Source organism: Apostichopus japonicus, chromosome 3 (genome assembly GCF_037975245.1).
Source record: "Apostichopus japonicus isolate 1M-3 chromosome 3, ASM3797524v1, whole genome shotgun sequence".
Lineage (NCBI taxonomy): Eukaryota > Metazoa > Echinodermata > Holothuroidea > Aspidochirotida > Stichopodidae > Apostichopus > Apostichopus japonicus.
In genome coordinates, this window is record NC_092563.1 from 10,600,061 (window position 1) to 10,614,623 (window position 14,563).

A 14,563-nucleotide genomic window follows, 5' to 3' on the forward strand; every position below is an offset into this window, starting at 1 on the left:
TCCCAAGGGCAGTACCCCAACCTTATAAAATCCTCGATTCGCCTCTGGTCCTCCCACAAAAGTTCCTACCTCAACAGCCTAGGGCGCAATCATCTTTTTGTACTGAGGCCATGGGCTTACATGTTAAGTCGTCAAGTGGACGGGGCCTTAGGTGTCCACTCCCCCTTTATAAAGGTTAATATTGTAGTATATAGTTTTGTAATGTTCTGCCTGCCCGGGTGCTGAAACTCCCGCATATTTGGGGTTGGGGGATGAAATCTAGATTATGTACTGCAGCCGTGTGTACATTAGGAGTTTTTGTAAGTTCGGTCTGCCAGGTCAGTTGGGGAGTAAGCCGATCTTTTTCTGGGCCCGGAATGATCCACTTACCCCAAAGTAGCCTACATGTGGTTACACCTCCTGCACCCACTCCTGAGTTTCAATTTCATGAATTGGGATTCTATGAAATTGAGAAGTTGAACTACATATACTACACGAGTACTGTAGTTTGCGAATGATTTATACTCATAATCATATGTATGTATGCAAGAATATCACGCTGTACGTGTACCATGTTTACAACAAGTGGTCCATATATGTGATGCATTGCATAAAATATGTAGTTCAACACAGTGTGTTACGATTAAAGTTGATTTTTTTAGCTCTTGTAGCAGTAATGATGCCACCTGTTTACAGTGTCCCGCCAAACATTTTCCGGTCTAGTGGATATGCCATAGATTAACTTAAGTTAAGGCATTTCCCACTTCTCATTCAATTTAGTATACTGTCTACCCACATGCAGAAGGTTTCAGCCGTTTAGGTTTATGGCCATACCAGTGGGAGTATAAGGGGGGGGGGGATCTTCTAAATCAGGACCAGGACGAAATTAAGCCCAATAACCCTCTTGATCATATGATATAGATGTTACTGGGACGAACACGCCCAGACAATATCGGCTTCCTATAGGCTATATCATGAGGGCTTCGATATGTTTCGAGACTTTCGACCTTATTGTGTGAGGCTTAAAATGATGAACGACTGCAGTAAGTAATACTTTCTTCACAAATTAGTTGTTGAAGTTTGTTTTACGAATACTGTTGAGTTCTTAAACTTGGATATATATACAACAGTGCTATAGCTGTGTATGTATGTATTTTAGATCCTCCTGTAAGCATGCAGGAACTCGCAAATAAGCCTCATTGGCTTATCATAAAGCCGCAAGCTGACCGAAGTCAGACTCTTACATTCATGTTTAACGTCCATGCATGATTATGAATTGTCATGATCAATTGTCAACAACTCTGTAACTGGACGACAAACATTAACATTGGAGTGACTCGAACCGAGGACCAATTATGATTGGAAGGTGTATAACTTATGTTTCATTTCAATCTGAAATATGAACAGAAACGCAATCCAAACCTATGGCACCACGCTTTGGACAAAATAGTACCCCTTCCCTCTTGAAAGCTTAATTCCTCTCGGTTGATGCTAACCTCCTACCCCTCCATCTCCTCCTCACAGATCTATACCCCCCCCCCCCCTTATATATGTATTATCTATTCTGGGGAGCTATTACTAGTTGTATTTATGCTAGTCTTTTCATGAATACGACCAAGCATTTATTTGTAATGTAACCTGACGTTTAATCGGCGGCACGATGTGTGTGACTTTGAACAAGGTGTTCGGTGTTTCTTTGTTATCATCCTTGAATATGTTCTGCTTTAGATCATTATAAGCAGACTCTAGCCATTTTGGATGGCAACATCGTCCTTTCCCCAGTACTATATTGTTGAGGGAGCTACTGACACCTCTGTCCCCTATGGTTGATGCCCATTCGAGGCCTTTGACACGCAACCAGCTACAAAACTTGCTAATAATTAAAGTAATCTACAAATTTAATATTTAAAGCAAACCTAGCCTACAACATAACTTTCTTATCGTTTCCAGGTAATGAACGTCGGCTAGGCCTAATTAGAAGAACTTATTTATATGAAAATGTTCGCTTTCCTTTTTATTCAAACTGATTGGGAAAATTATGTTCTATAGCAGGCGCGTAGTCAGCCTTCGTGGTGTGGTTTGCCCCATGATAATCGTCAGGGAATTTACTTTTCATTGACCCTTATTCGGGCGCGTATCCAGGATTTTCTAACCCGGGGGGGGGGGGGGGCGAATTACTATCTAAGCGGAGCGCCACCATCGGTTGGCGCGGAGCGTACAAGAAAATTTCTGGTTTTGATACCCCCCAGATCACCGGAAATGGCACTTCTCGGGCTTGAAAATGACCAAGCAGATGTGCACTTTTGCCTGAGAACCAAGTATTTCCCAAAAGTTTTTTTCCATCCATAACCTCTTTGAAGATTGTCACCAGCCACGCATCATGTTCGACCTCATTGCATGTCCTATGGACCATTGCTTTTGTAGGTGATTCTACGTCACGGCCCACAATATCCGAAAGCCCCACTTTTCAAGGTTTTAAGCCCATTATTTGTTGAGAATTTGAAAATTCACATTTCTCGTGAATAAAATCACTTTAAAACATACCCATAATGTTGCACAAAATTCAATCTATGGACAAGCAATATAGAAAAACCTCCTTGAAGCCCTAACAGACAGGTCAAAGTTGCACGAGTAGAGGAAAGTATGATGAAGAATGTTGGTGAGGAAATTTTCGAAAATTCAGACACAGTTAATTTATTGGTGTAGAAATATTGAAACCTCTTATAATGGCTATTATAAAACTTGGTTGAAGGAAATGAAAAATAGCAGATATTTCCGATATCAGGTATATCGAAACCGAACACTACACACATAGGCGTAGGTCCCGTAGGAGGCTGGGGCTGCAGCCCCCCCCCCCCCCCCCCCCGCAACCAAAGTTTTCCCATTTTTTCGGGCACCTACTGAAAGAAAAATAAATAGCAATGAATAGCTTAAAATGATCTCCTTGGTAATTAAATTAAAGTTCTAAGCTTGGCCGACATTACTATACTGTAAAAGAGAGTTTTGACATAAATGGATCTGTATGCTTTTTCTCCATCTACATAAGACATTTGGTTGTTTACATTAGCATCCGGCGGTATACTGTGCAACTTTCACGGACCGTAAGGTACACGATGCCATGCAATGTAATGACCGATGCTTGCTCATATGATATTGGCATCGATATGTTGAACGCGCGCTTTGCACGCGAAAAATTTTGGCTTTTTTTCGGGCAAGTCATTACAGCCCCCAAATCCAATTGGGCTCCTACGCCATTGACTACACACATAGACAGTTTTTGAGGCTGTTCATCGTGGAACATGCATTTCAATGCTCACTGATATGATATTATATCTGCTTTTTGCTTTACAAATTCGAACAGGCGTGTAGCGAGTAATTGCCAAGGGAGGGGCGAAGCCTGTAGGCAAACTATCTAAGCGAAGCGCCACCATGAGTTGGCGCGAAGCGTACAATAAAAATTTTGGCCGAAAATGCCTCCCAGATCGCTGGAAATGACACTTCCCAGGCCTTGTAAGTTGCATCTAAGCATTGTCTATTTTGAAATTACTAGCGATGTCATAAAGAAAATTTGCTCGGGGGGGGGGGGGCGGTAGTCCCTTCCCGAAATGCGTCATGTTCCCCGACGACTCGGTCGAGTTCAAGACCAGCCACAGTTGGTTCCATATAGCACAATTGTACAATTGTTTAAGGCGTCCATACACACACACGCGTTATGAAAGACCATATATTATACAGATACATTAGTGAGAGAGGAAAAATGGACACGTCAAAAATGTAGTTGTCGATGTAGGGGTAGGGTGAGGCGCACACCCCCTCCGTAATCCTTGATCTGTCACTGGCTACTCTGTGTATATAATAGGGATCAGCGCTTTAACTATGACTGTTCCTCTTTCTCTTCCCGAGGTCTTGGCTATCTTCTACTCCCTCCTTTTCTCCTTTTTCTCTCTTTTTTCTTTTTCTTTTCCCTTCCTTCCTCTCCTCCTTTTCTTTTTCCCCCTCCTTTTCCCTTTTTTTCTTCTCTTTTTTTCTCTCCTCTTTTCCTTAACCGGGGGGCTATCTAATTTAATCTAATTTTGAACTTATGCAATATAATGATCGGCTTATGTCCCCCTGTTAAATTTAATTTCACGAATTACGTTCTCTGCAAGCAGATAAATTATTATTAGGCTATTCTGAAAGAAAGCGTAGTATTGCAATATTCAGGCCGGGACCGAAGTTGATAGTTAGAACCACTGAAGTAAAATAACGTTGTTTTACTTCAGTGGTTAGAACCAAGAGACTAATATATTTGTGAGTACACCCTCGTTCGCATGTTTCGTGCAAGAAACAATAATACCGTCTACGGTCTAAGCTAATTAATCGTTCACGTTGCTACGAATATGAAGCACTATCTTGTCGAGAGTCACTTTTCTCTTCCTTTGATCTTTGGAATCAGCTATGTGGTCTGCGCTTTATTATTTGCAAAGGGATTTCTGCTTAATCGAGTCGAAATATATGAACATCAAACATGCTACACTGTTGAGCCTAGTGTTATTGAGCATATCATCTTACCGTTAGGCCCACAGTTAAACTACTCGTTACAATTGGGTGCATCCGCCGAAGACTATACGCCTAATTTGGAAGCGGAAAGTTCTAATGAAAAGCAAACAACTTGCAGAACTTTTTCGAACTTCCAAAAAGCCATATTCATTGTAGTAGATGCTCTTCGGTACGATTTCGCTGTTTTCAATCACAGTAAAAATGAAACTGGTACTGCAGAACCATATGAAAACAAGTTGACAGGCATTGATCACATAATGAGAGAAAGTCCACACAATAGTTTGCTTCTGAAATTCATCGCAGACCCCCCAACAACTACCATGCAAAGATTAAAAGGACTTACTACTGGCAGTCTCCCAACTTTTGTGGATGCAGGGAAGAACTTTGCAAGCTCAGAAATTGGTGAAGATAACTTTATCTATCAAATGTATAATATGGGAAAGAGGATTGTGTTCATGGGTGATGACACATGGGAATCACTTTACAAAAAATATTTCAGCAAGAGCTATCCTTTCCCATCATTTAATGTTAGAGATTTGCATACTGTTGACAATGGCTGCATTGCAAACCTATTTCCTGAGATGGAACAAGAAAACTGGGACATCATCATCGCACATTTCCTTGGAGTTGATCATTGTGGACATCGCTATGGCCCAAATCATCCTGCTATGGCTGAAAAATTACAGCAGATAAATACTGTTATTCAGTAAGAAAGTAATTAGAAAAACATATACTGCTAATATCATTTGTAAACATTGTCAATTTAGGCCCGTAGGCTAATATCAAACATTACCTTCAAAATCTGCAGCAGCTAAATGATCCATTCATCATGATCATTGCTCCCTTCACATTACTCTTATCTCTTATAAACCTCCAATGTGTATGCTAAAACCATGTTCACTCATAAGAAAGAACCCCACTACCCAAAAATTACATTTGGTAATCTAACAGTTCCAACTTCCATTGTAACCACATGAGGCCTATAGCTTGGAACAAGAAAATAAAAATAGAAATTAACAAAAGGGGATATTGTAGAAATAAAATACAATGAAGTATTTGCCCTAGGCCTAGTAAACAAGAAAGGACATTGAGAGAAAGAGCATACACCTACAACAGTAGATGTGAGGAAAATAATCAGGGAGTGTCAAAGAGATAAGCAGTGGTGGGTTGGGTTCATTATTAACCAGAGATTACAAAAGCAGCATGTGGGGTTATAAATAACCATGGGAAGCAGAAGAATTTCACCAATTTAATCTAGTTTAAAAGTACAGTAGTGTGTATTGTGAGAATATCAGTCTGTAAAACAGTCCCAGGCTGTTTGACACTAGTGTTTTAATAAACCAGTTGCAGGCAATTCTTTAATTGCTATTCACATTTATTCCTTTCTTTATTAAAAGAATTTGCTCTGATTTAGCACAATTGTTACTGGTGAAAGAGTATATTAACAGCTAAGTTAAGGAAAAAAAGGAAGTCTTGTAAATTTTACATGATGTTTGAGTGTTTGTACTCCACCAATTAAAAGGTGATCACAAAGACCGTCTTACAACATTTGTTTCTTGGCCTAGATCTGTGATTGAGAGAATGCCAACCGATAGTGTGCTGTTTGTCTTAGGAGACCATGGCATGACAAAGACAGGTGACCATGGGGGTGACAGTGCAGAGGAAGTTGGTGCTGCTCTCTTTGTTTACAGTCCATCAAAACTCAGAGGTAACACCTTGGTAAGTTTATTTCTTTCTGGAAAATAGAGTGAATTCCTACCATTAGTGTAACTGTGTATCACATGAAACAATATCAGTAAACTGTTTTTGCTGCACTAAACTTGAGACAGGAGAAAATCATCTTGCAAGCATAATATGAGAGGGGATTATCAGCTCAAAAGGGAGGAATTGTATCATTTCAACTCATTTTGTCACATAATTTCCAATAGTGGAAGAAGTTGTTACCTCTCTTGGTATCACCTAAAAATTATCTCATGTTTCTCACACAAGAATATATACACAGTTGTAACGAAAGGGTTCCCACCTTGAACACATTTTTGTATCATGATTAAAAGTGTGTATCTGACTCTGTTTGGGAAGAATCATACTTTAATATGAGTAAAGTCTGCTTTATTTTGCCGTACATTTTTCCGTGTTTTTCTTTCCATTAGATTCAACAACAAGAACATGTAGCTCAAATAGATCTAGTACCATCTGTGTCGCTTCTTCTTGGATTACCAATTCCGTTTTCAAATTTGGGCAGACTTATTCCTGACTTATTCACCATTCCAAGTGGAAATTTTAAATTCAAAGTGGATTTACCTCAGAATGTGAGGGCAAGCCTGTCGTATGTATGTGCTTTAGATAGAAATGCAAGACAGGTGAAGAATTACATTAATCTGTACCACAACCTCACTGGTGCCTTTCCTTCTTCCTCACTGTCTGAGAGTAAGATAATGGTCCGGAAAGTGGATAGAATGCTTCAAAAAATCGCGAGCAATTTGAACAGTGAAACTGATATGAATATGGAAACTTTAGAGGAAGACTTGGTTCTGACAGAAGAATTGCTCACTTCATATCTAGATTTTATCAGAGAAATGTGTCACAATATTTGGGCACAATTTGACGATTTTTCCATAAATGTTGGTGTTTGCATCCTCCTGGGTCTGCTGTCTATAAATATACTACCTCTGCTTCCAGTTTCTGTGCATTACTTCCATCTTTGCTTTCTGCAGCTTGTGTTTCTTGTGTCTCAATGGAAGTCAATCAAAACATTTACTCTGGAACTTGCAGCCATTGCTTTTGTGTCACCAATCTTGCAAAAAATCAGCATGAAGGCACGAAAACTGAATGACCAAACAAGAACATGGAAGACTTCAAAGTCGGATATTGTAATTGGAAGTCTGTGCTGTGCTCACAGTTTATCTTTGACATCCAATAGTTATGTCATGTATGAAAGCTATTCTATTTCACATGTTGTCAACAGTGTTATCTGCTTTGTATTTATAGGAGTTTGTGTCATAGTGCAACCACCTGTCCACACCAGAAAGAGATTATCATTAGGAAAGTTCCTGAAAGTTTCAACTTTGCTACTTTTGTTCTTACTTGCATCAAGGCTTGGTCACCTCTTCTGGTCTTGTCGAGAGGAGCAACCATGGTGTGATGCTTCTCCTTTCTTGATACCCTTATCTAATTTACGATCCTCAGCAGCTCGAATAGCAAGTCTAAGGTACATTAGTTCTGGAGCCAGCCTGTATGCTCCTGTGTTTCTAGTGAAATGGTGGTTTAAGCAAAAAGGCAACCTTGGAGTTTCATTTCTTCGTAGTTTTCCAATTAACTATGGTTTACCTCTTGCAGCAATATGTATTTTCCTGTATTGGGCTCTTCTGGCTGTTCCATCTCCCCTGTTGGATAAATTGCCACCTTGGCAACACATTTTCTTGCCACAAATGGCTTACTTGATGCTCTTTGTATCTTTTGTCTCGTTGACGGTACATCCTGTTTGTGCACACCTACTTCCAAAGGAGAAAGCAAGAAAATTTGGTGAAATCTCAAGAAATATTGATCATGAGAAACAAGAAGAAGTCAAATCTCATTCAAGAAGTAGAGCAGCAGCTTTAAAGAGATCATCTCCCAGAATTCCTAAAGAAACAAAGAAAGAGGTTCCAGTTGTCTGTGGCCTTGGGACTGTTTATTCTGCTAATCTGATGCAGTTCTTAGTTACACTCTATCTATTACTTTGTTTACTACTGGGGGATGGTCTTGTGCTGTCTATGGTGTTAATGGTAGCCCAAGTTACTGTGGTGCTCACAGTGAGGACTTTATCTGGTGAAGAAAATCATCCCACAAGTAAGTTTTGCTCATATGTATTGAAACCTTCAGGTATTGTCAAATTTGTGATATTTTTAGCAAGTTTATAAAAAGTGATAAATTCATAAGTAAATATGTAAAAATATATCAAATAATTGATGAATTCATTATTGCTGGCTGTCATTTTGGAATCCTATGTAATCCCATGTCACATGATCCATAAGTCCTGTGGCAAATGTTGAAGGTCTGCTCTTAGTGCTCATTCAGTCTCCATTTATCAAACTTTAACCATATCGCTTGGATCATGTCTCCAAATTTATCAATGTTTAATGGTGTGGTCAGTTCCTGCAAACAACTTTACTAGTTCAATGCTTTGAATTTCACTAATTTGACTATAATTTTCACACAAGCCCTTGAGTACGATCACTGAATGACACCTGAGAACTTTTAATGGAGTGCAACCCCAAGCCTTCTTTTTAATGTTGTTAGTTTGATTCTTGATGCTCTTGTTACTTTGTGTCATAAAGTGTGAAATAGTTGTTTTTCTTTGAAAAATATGTGTAATAATATTGTTCAAGAAAACTTGGATCTTGAGGGGTTTTATCCATTGTGAATAATTGTGTAACAATACTTGACCAGTGTTGTACTTACTAAAGAAGTATTCCAGTACTCTGTGCGAGTACTTGGTACCTGCACTCTGTCTCAAATACTCGGGTGTTAAATTACTTGTATTTGACATTCAGTAATCATACTCTGAAGCTAAAATACTCATACTTGTAATCGATTTAAGCTGCCTTGTACTTGATTAGGAACGAGTACCTTACAAGAACAAAAACCCAGCTTTGCAAATCTGACATCACAACAGGAAGCCGCATAATTATCAATCCTTTTGCCATAATAATCGTTTTGGATTATGCTACAGCAGGACTATACTGAAGCAGAATATGTACATGTCACCCTATTTGTTACCTTGTTTATAGGTTGTACAAAGATCAAGAAGACATGAGCAATGTATATTGAATTAGCAGTAGCAGGATTACTGTTATTGTTATAACCCTGGGTCCTTCCAATATCAGAAAATGTTTGGTAATATTGAGACTTTTTGAATTTTGGGAGCAATTACAAGGTCTGAGTGGTTCTTGCATATTGGAAAAGTAAAAAAAGTACTAAAAAATTGTTCTGGATGAAAAAGTACTCATACTCTGATCCTAAACTGTTGTACTCGGACACTGGTACTCAGATGCTAACTGCTGTACTACGTAGGACACCCACTCAGTAAAACTGCTGTACTCAGACACTGGTACTCAGTACTCGGATCCTAACTGCTGTACTCAGACACTGGTACTCAGTACTCGGCTCCTAACTGCTGTACTCAGACACTGGTATTGGTACTCGGATCCTAACTGCTGTACTCAGACACTGGTACTCAGTACTCGGATCCTAACTGCTGTACTTGGACACTGGTACTCAGTACTGGAATCCTAACTGCTGTACCATGACACTGGTACTCAGTACTCAGATCCTAACTGCTGTACTTGGACACTGGTACTCAGTTCTTGGAAGTACAGTATTTGATACTTGGATAAAAGCACTTGACTAAGCACTTCATTAAAGGTTAATAGGTAAGAGCATATTTTAGAAGATGAATGAAATACCAACTAGAAGGAAGTTAACTGTGTCTTGCAAGTAATTTATACAGCCTTTGTATGCATACTTTCATAGCCATACATTTTTATTTCAGTACCATTTGTTCCTGTATGGCTCATAGCTGTGTGGAGTCTGATGTCAATGCAATACTTTTTCACTACTGGACACCAAGCAACCATACCATCCATTCGCTTTGAAACTGCTTTCATTGGTTACCATGGGGACTATCCATCTTATTTGTATTGGATACCAGCAGTTCTGATACTACTAAACACCTTTGCAGGACAAGTGATGTTTGCAGCAGCACTCCCATTGGCTCTTCTCTGGCCCCTGACCCAGAAAAACAGAGGAAGGACATCTGATGATGGGAGCAAAGGAGAAATGCAGCTTCAACAAGATCCCAACCTGTTAAAGAGAAGGCTCTCTCATCTTATTATGCATTACATATCATTCCAAGCTTTACAGGTAATGAGATTTGCTGTTATTTGAAACATTACTTTGACTAATCCACAGAGGCAAAGTATAGAAAGATTCCTAAGATTAGGTTCCTAAAATTCTGCATTTCTTTTTCAATGATTTGACTTTTTGGTTGTCAAATGTGAAGTAAATGATGACTTTTTGCAGAATTTTCGTCTTGAAATGTCATAGTCCAAGAAATAAGAAAAAACTTTCCACAGCTACTTTAGGTTTTCAAGATATTCACCTATAAAATATGTCAAATCTCTTGAATGTTCTTCAGTGCAGGCCTAAATGTTTATCCATTGTTTAATATATTCAAGTAACTCAACCAAACCATATTGTTTTAACTTCACATAAACTTGGATAACTTGAATGTTCTTCAGCACCATTTGTACTATGTTGTATTAGATGTCAATAGAGGCCATAGAAAGCCATAAAATGTTTCCCCTTGAGCTTTGCATTGCATCTGGGGAACTGACCTTATAGTCTGTTTTAGCCTGTTGTCCAGGACTTGACTTAACTTAACTTTACAGTACTTAACTTAAATTGATGACCCTAATCTGTTTGCAAGGTCATTTCTCAAACCTTAAAAGTGTTTAAGAAATACGACCAGGGCGGAAAACAGCAGTCTACAACATATCCAAAATTAACTTTGCGCCTTAAAGTCATCCTTTAATGATTATTTTATTTTGCTTTACAGCTGTTTGGAACAATGCTATCGGCTGCCATACATCGTCGGCATTTAATGGCCTGGAGTATCTTTGCCCCTCGATTCATTTTTCAGGGAGTTGCTTTTCTCATTACTCTACCAACACTGCTAATCTCATGTGGACTTCTCATGTTTACTTATAACTCTCTCAACAAGTGGATTGATAAACATTTGAAGTAACTAATGGCACCTGCAAGGCTTTATATGAACCAGACCAGAGATGATCATGTGGAATGGACTTTCCAAAAGAAGAAAAGTAGTGCAACCACCTATGCTGCAATTTTTTTTATTGTAAAGAATTTAATCTTAATCAAATGTTAAAAGCCAATGGTGCTACCAAAAGTGGTTTAAAAAAGTGAGAATGAATATGCTTGTGTCATTACAAGAATCTAAGGGCAACTTAAATAAGTGAACAAACCAGAAGTTACATACCTACTTTTACAGCTAAACTGATAATGCATGTACTTGTGGACTACACTGCATATCAAATTTAAACAACAGAAGCTGTGCTCAAACTGTGGTAGTGAAATGTAAATGATTTGTAGGATAAATGATGTGAATGAGCAATTACAGTTGTTTATGAGACATTTTTATCAGTTATTGTGCTAGGTTTTACTGAAACTGTAAAATAATGTATTGTCTGAAGTTTCATAAGTTCATTCTCTACAGAAGTGAGATGTATCTCTCATGACTATTACAGTATGGGTGTCAAGCTGGCAACAAAACATAAACTATAAGAGTAACCTAAACTGCAAGAGAGATTTGGAGTAGCTGCATCTTTTAGGAGTTTGATATCTGAAGCTTCCAATAAGATGTCATGCTTACTGTACATGGTTTCCACAGATTGTTCCATATAACTAATAGGAATTACTCTAATGAATAAAGGTGTTGATACTCATGTAAAATCTTTATACCAAGTATAAGAAACACCAATGGATCCCTTTTGAGCACACTGTGTTTGACCTTTGACATCCAATAAAAAAAACAATAGATGCTGTTCAATGTGGGAATCTGACATATCTCATCTAAGACTTTGACCTCTGCTGACCTTTGACCTCTACTAAAACTAAAACTTCATCTACTCAAATATGGGGTAGTGGCATACTAAGTATGAGATTTTATCCAAGTTTCCCTTGAAGTACTGTGTTTACAAGCAAGGTGTGATATACACACATCATCTACACACACATTTGTGATTTGTTATTGAATTGGATATTAAATCCTGTGTGCCTATAAAATTGAAAGTATGTTGCATGACTGGACAATTCACATAATGGGATGTGTATTGCAGACTAACTGGTGGTTGTGAAAGTAAAACATATCCAGTTTTACCACACCTGCTGGCCCAGATTATCACTTAGTAAACTATATTACATATTTATATTTTAGTGTCAAAGATTCTTCTAAAAATGATTGATTCCATGCTGAATGAGTGCAACGGTATGTATGTTGACACACTATTGCATAGTGGAATATTAGAGTGTTGTATGTCATCACCTAATATCATAATGTTTATGCCCACATGTACCAGCTATTATCAACAACTGTATGCTAAGTTTGGATACAATCTAATCTGAGGTTGTCGAATTGCAAATTTAAAAATTTGGCCCCTCCCCAAAAAGAAGGTCTGATAAAAGTTTGTGCCTAAATGATCCGAAAAATATTTTGCCCAGAGTGGCTCAAAAATTTATTTGCCCCCAAAAACTGAAACATATAAAATGTTGACCCAAATGGTCCTAAAAATATTGGGCCCAAGGAATGTGTCCCAAAATGGCCCCAGAATTTGTTTGGGCCAAGGTGGTCCCAACAAAATCAGGCCTACATGTACCAGCCAATAACCAACAACTATATACCAAGTTTGGCTACGATCGGACTTATAGTTGCAGAGTTACTGCAATGTAACGGTCAGTGACAAAACAAAAAGGGCACACCTTCTCACTATAATACACGATCTACATAGCAAGTATGACAAATATCCATCACTCCGTTGTTGAGTTATCGCAGATCCAAGCAAGTGTCACAGATGCACACACACAAACCTGACTTCACAGGTTCCTTTGCTTCCAGCAAAAACCAAGAACACATTGGTATACTTCATACTTGGTATGTAGCACCACTTTAGTGCATACAAGCCAATTGTTTCCTGTGGCAGTCAAGGATCTTCTGAGGTCCATAGAGGTTAAAGACTGATAACAACATAACTTGGACAGGAATTTTAGAATTTCTTACTTGGTAAGTTCATCCAACTTGAGAATACATTATCTTTATTGTTTTGCAGAGGTTAAATTCTGACAACCCCAAATGCAAAGCTTAGATGAAATTTGTACAAGTAATCCAAGGCTTTAATTTTCTCAGAGGTCAAAAGTCATTGAGGTCACCAGAAGTGAAAGTCTGAAATCCCTTTTAACACAATTTAATCCAAAAGTAAAGGTGGGATGAATTTGACATACTAAATGTGTAGGTATTACTGACCTGCACTCTGTTAAAATGTTCTCATGTAAAATGTGGCAAGGTATCACAGTAAAGCCTATTGGCATTATAGTTACAACTTATGATGAGTAACAAAAAGCACTGACAAAATAAGACAAGATTACACAACTTTTACCACTGCAGATGAGTTTAATTTAGGTGGTCAATCTCAAGCAAATAAAAATATTCTCATCTTCAAATGATTACAAAATAACCATTGCAAATTATGCTTCTATGAAAGTGTCATATATTTCATCTGTGATCCGATCTCTGAGTATTTTACAAGACCAAATATTTAAATGTGCTGCACATGACTGATTCTAGGGTTTTCCAAGGGTGTGATATGAATTTGTACAGTGTCAATTTGAATGTGAGGCAACAGCTTTATTGATGATACCTCAACTTAGGTCAATGTAGTTCTCAATACTGCAAACATTGCTAGATCCATTAGAGATAGTTCAGAATATAGCAAACATTATAATCAACATTAAGAATGCTTGTAAAAGCCAATTTGAGAAGTAATTGACTTTCTAAACTATTACCTTCCAAATTAATATCACTGAGTCCGAAACATTATTTTTATCTTCAAGGGTAAATATAGGCAATGGAGATAAATATTCAAAAAGACTTCTGATATGTCCAAATAATGCTTTGATAATCACCCCGTTGCTTGTAAACAAATATTGTATTCTTCAGAAATGAGAGACAAGTGGAACATGGTCACAATATAAATACATCAATTTTTCATGGTTTTACCCCTCCCCAATTTCTGGACCCTTTGTTTCCTACACAGTTACAGAAAGTTGCCATGCAGACAACCCAAAGCAAGGATTTGTATCTTGTAATCAGATAATTATTCACCTTTGTATGAGGACTATTTTCTCTATCCTTAAATCATGTGATTGATTCCAAAAAAAAAAAAACCGGCAAGGAATGGCATGTTTTAGCACAACCATGGGCAGTGGAACACAA

The 14,563-nt window shown here is 38.1% G+C and overlaps 1 protein-coding gene across 1 annotated transcript; it reads left to right on the forward strand.

Annotated features, from left to right (window-relative positions):
• Positions 1–4,254: 4,254 nt before the first annotated feature.
• On the forward strand, positions 4,255–13,025 carry LOC139963045 (GPI ethanolamine phosphate transferase 3-like). The gene is made up of 5 exons (XM_071963511.1): positions 4,255–5,224; positions 6,084–6,237; positions 6,669–8,346; positions 10,049–10,419; positions 11,114–13,025. The coding sequence occupies exons 1-5, from the start codon at positions 4,359–4,361 to the stop codon at positions 11,300–11,302; spliced, it is 3,258 nt and encodes a 1,085-aa protein (XP_071819612.1). The 5' UTR covers positions 4,255–4,358; the 3' UTR covers positions 11,303–13,025.
• The last annotated feature ends 1,538 nt before the right edge of the window (positions 13,026–14,563 follow it).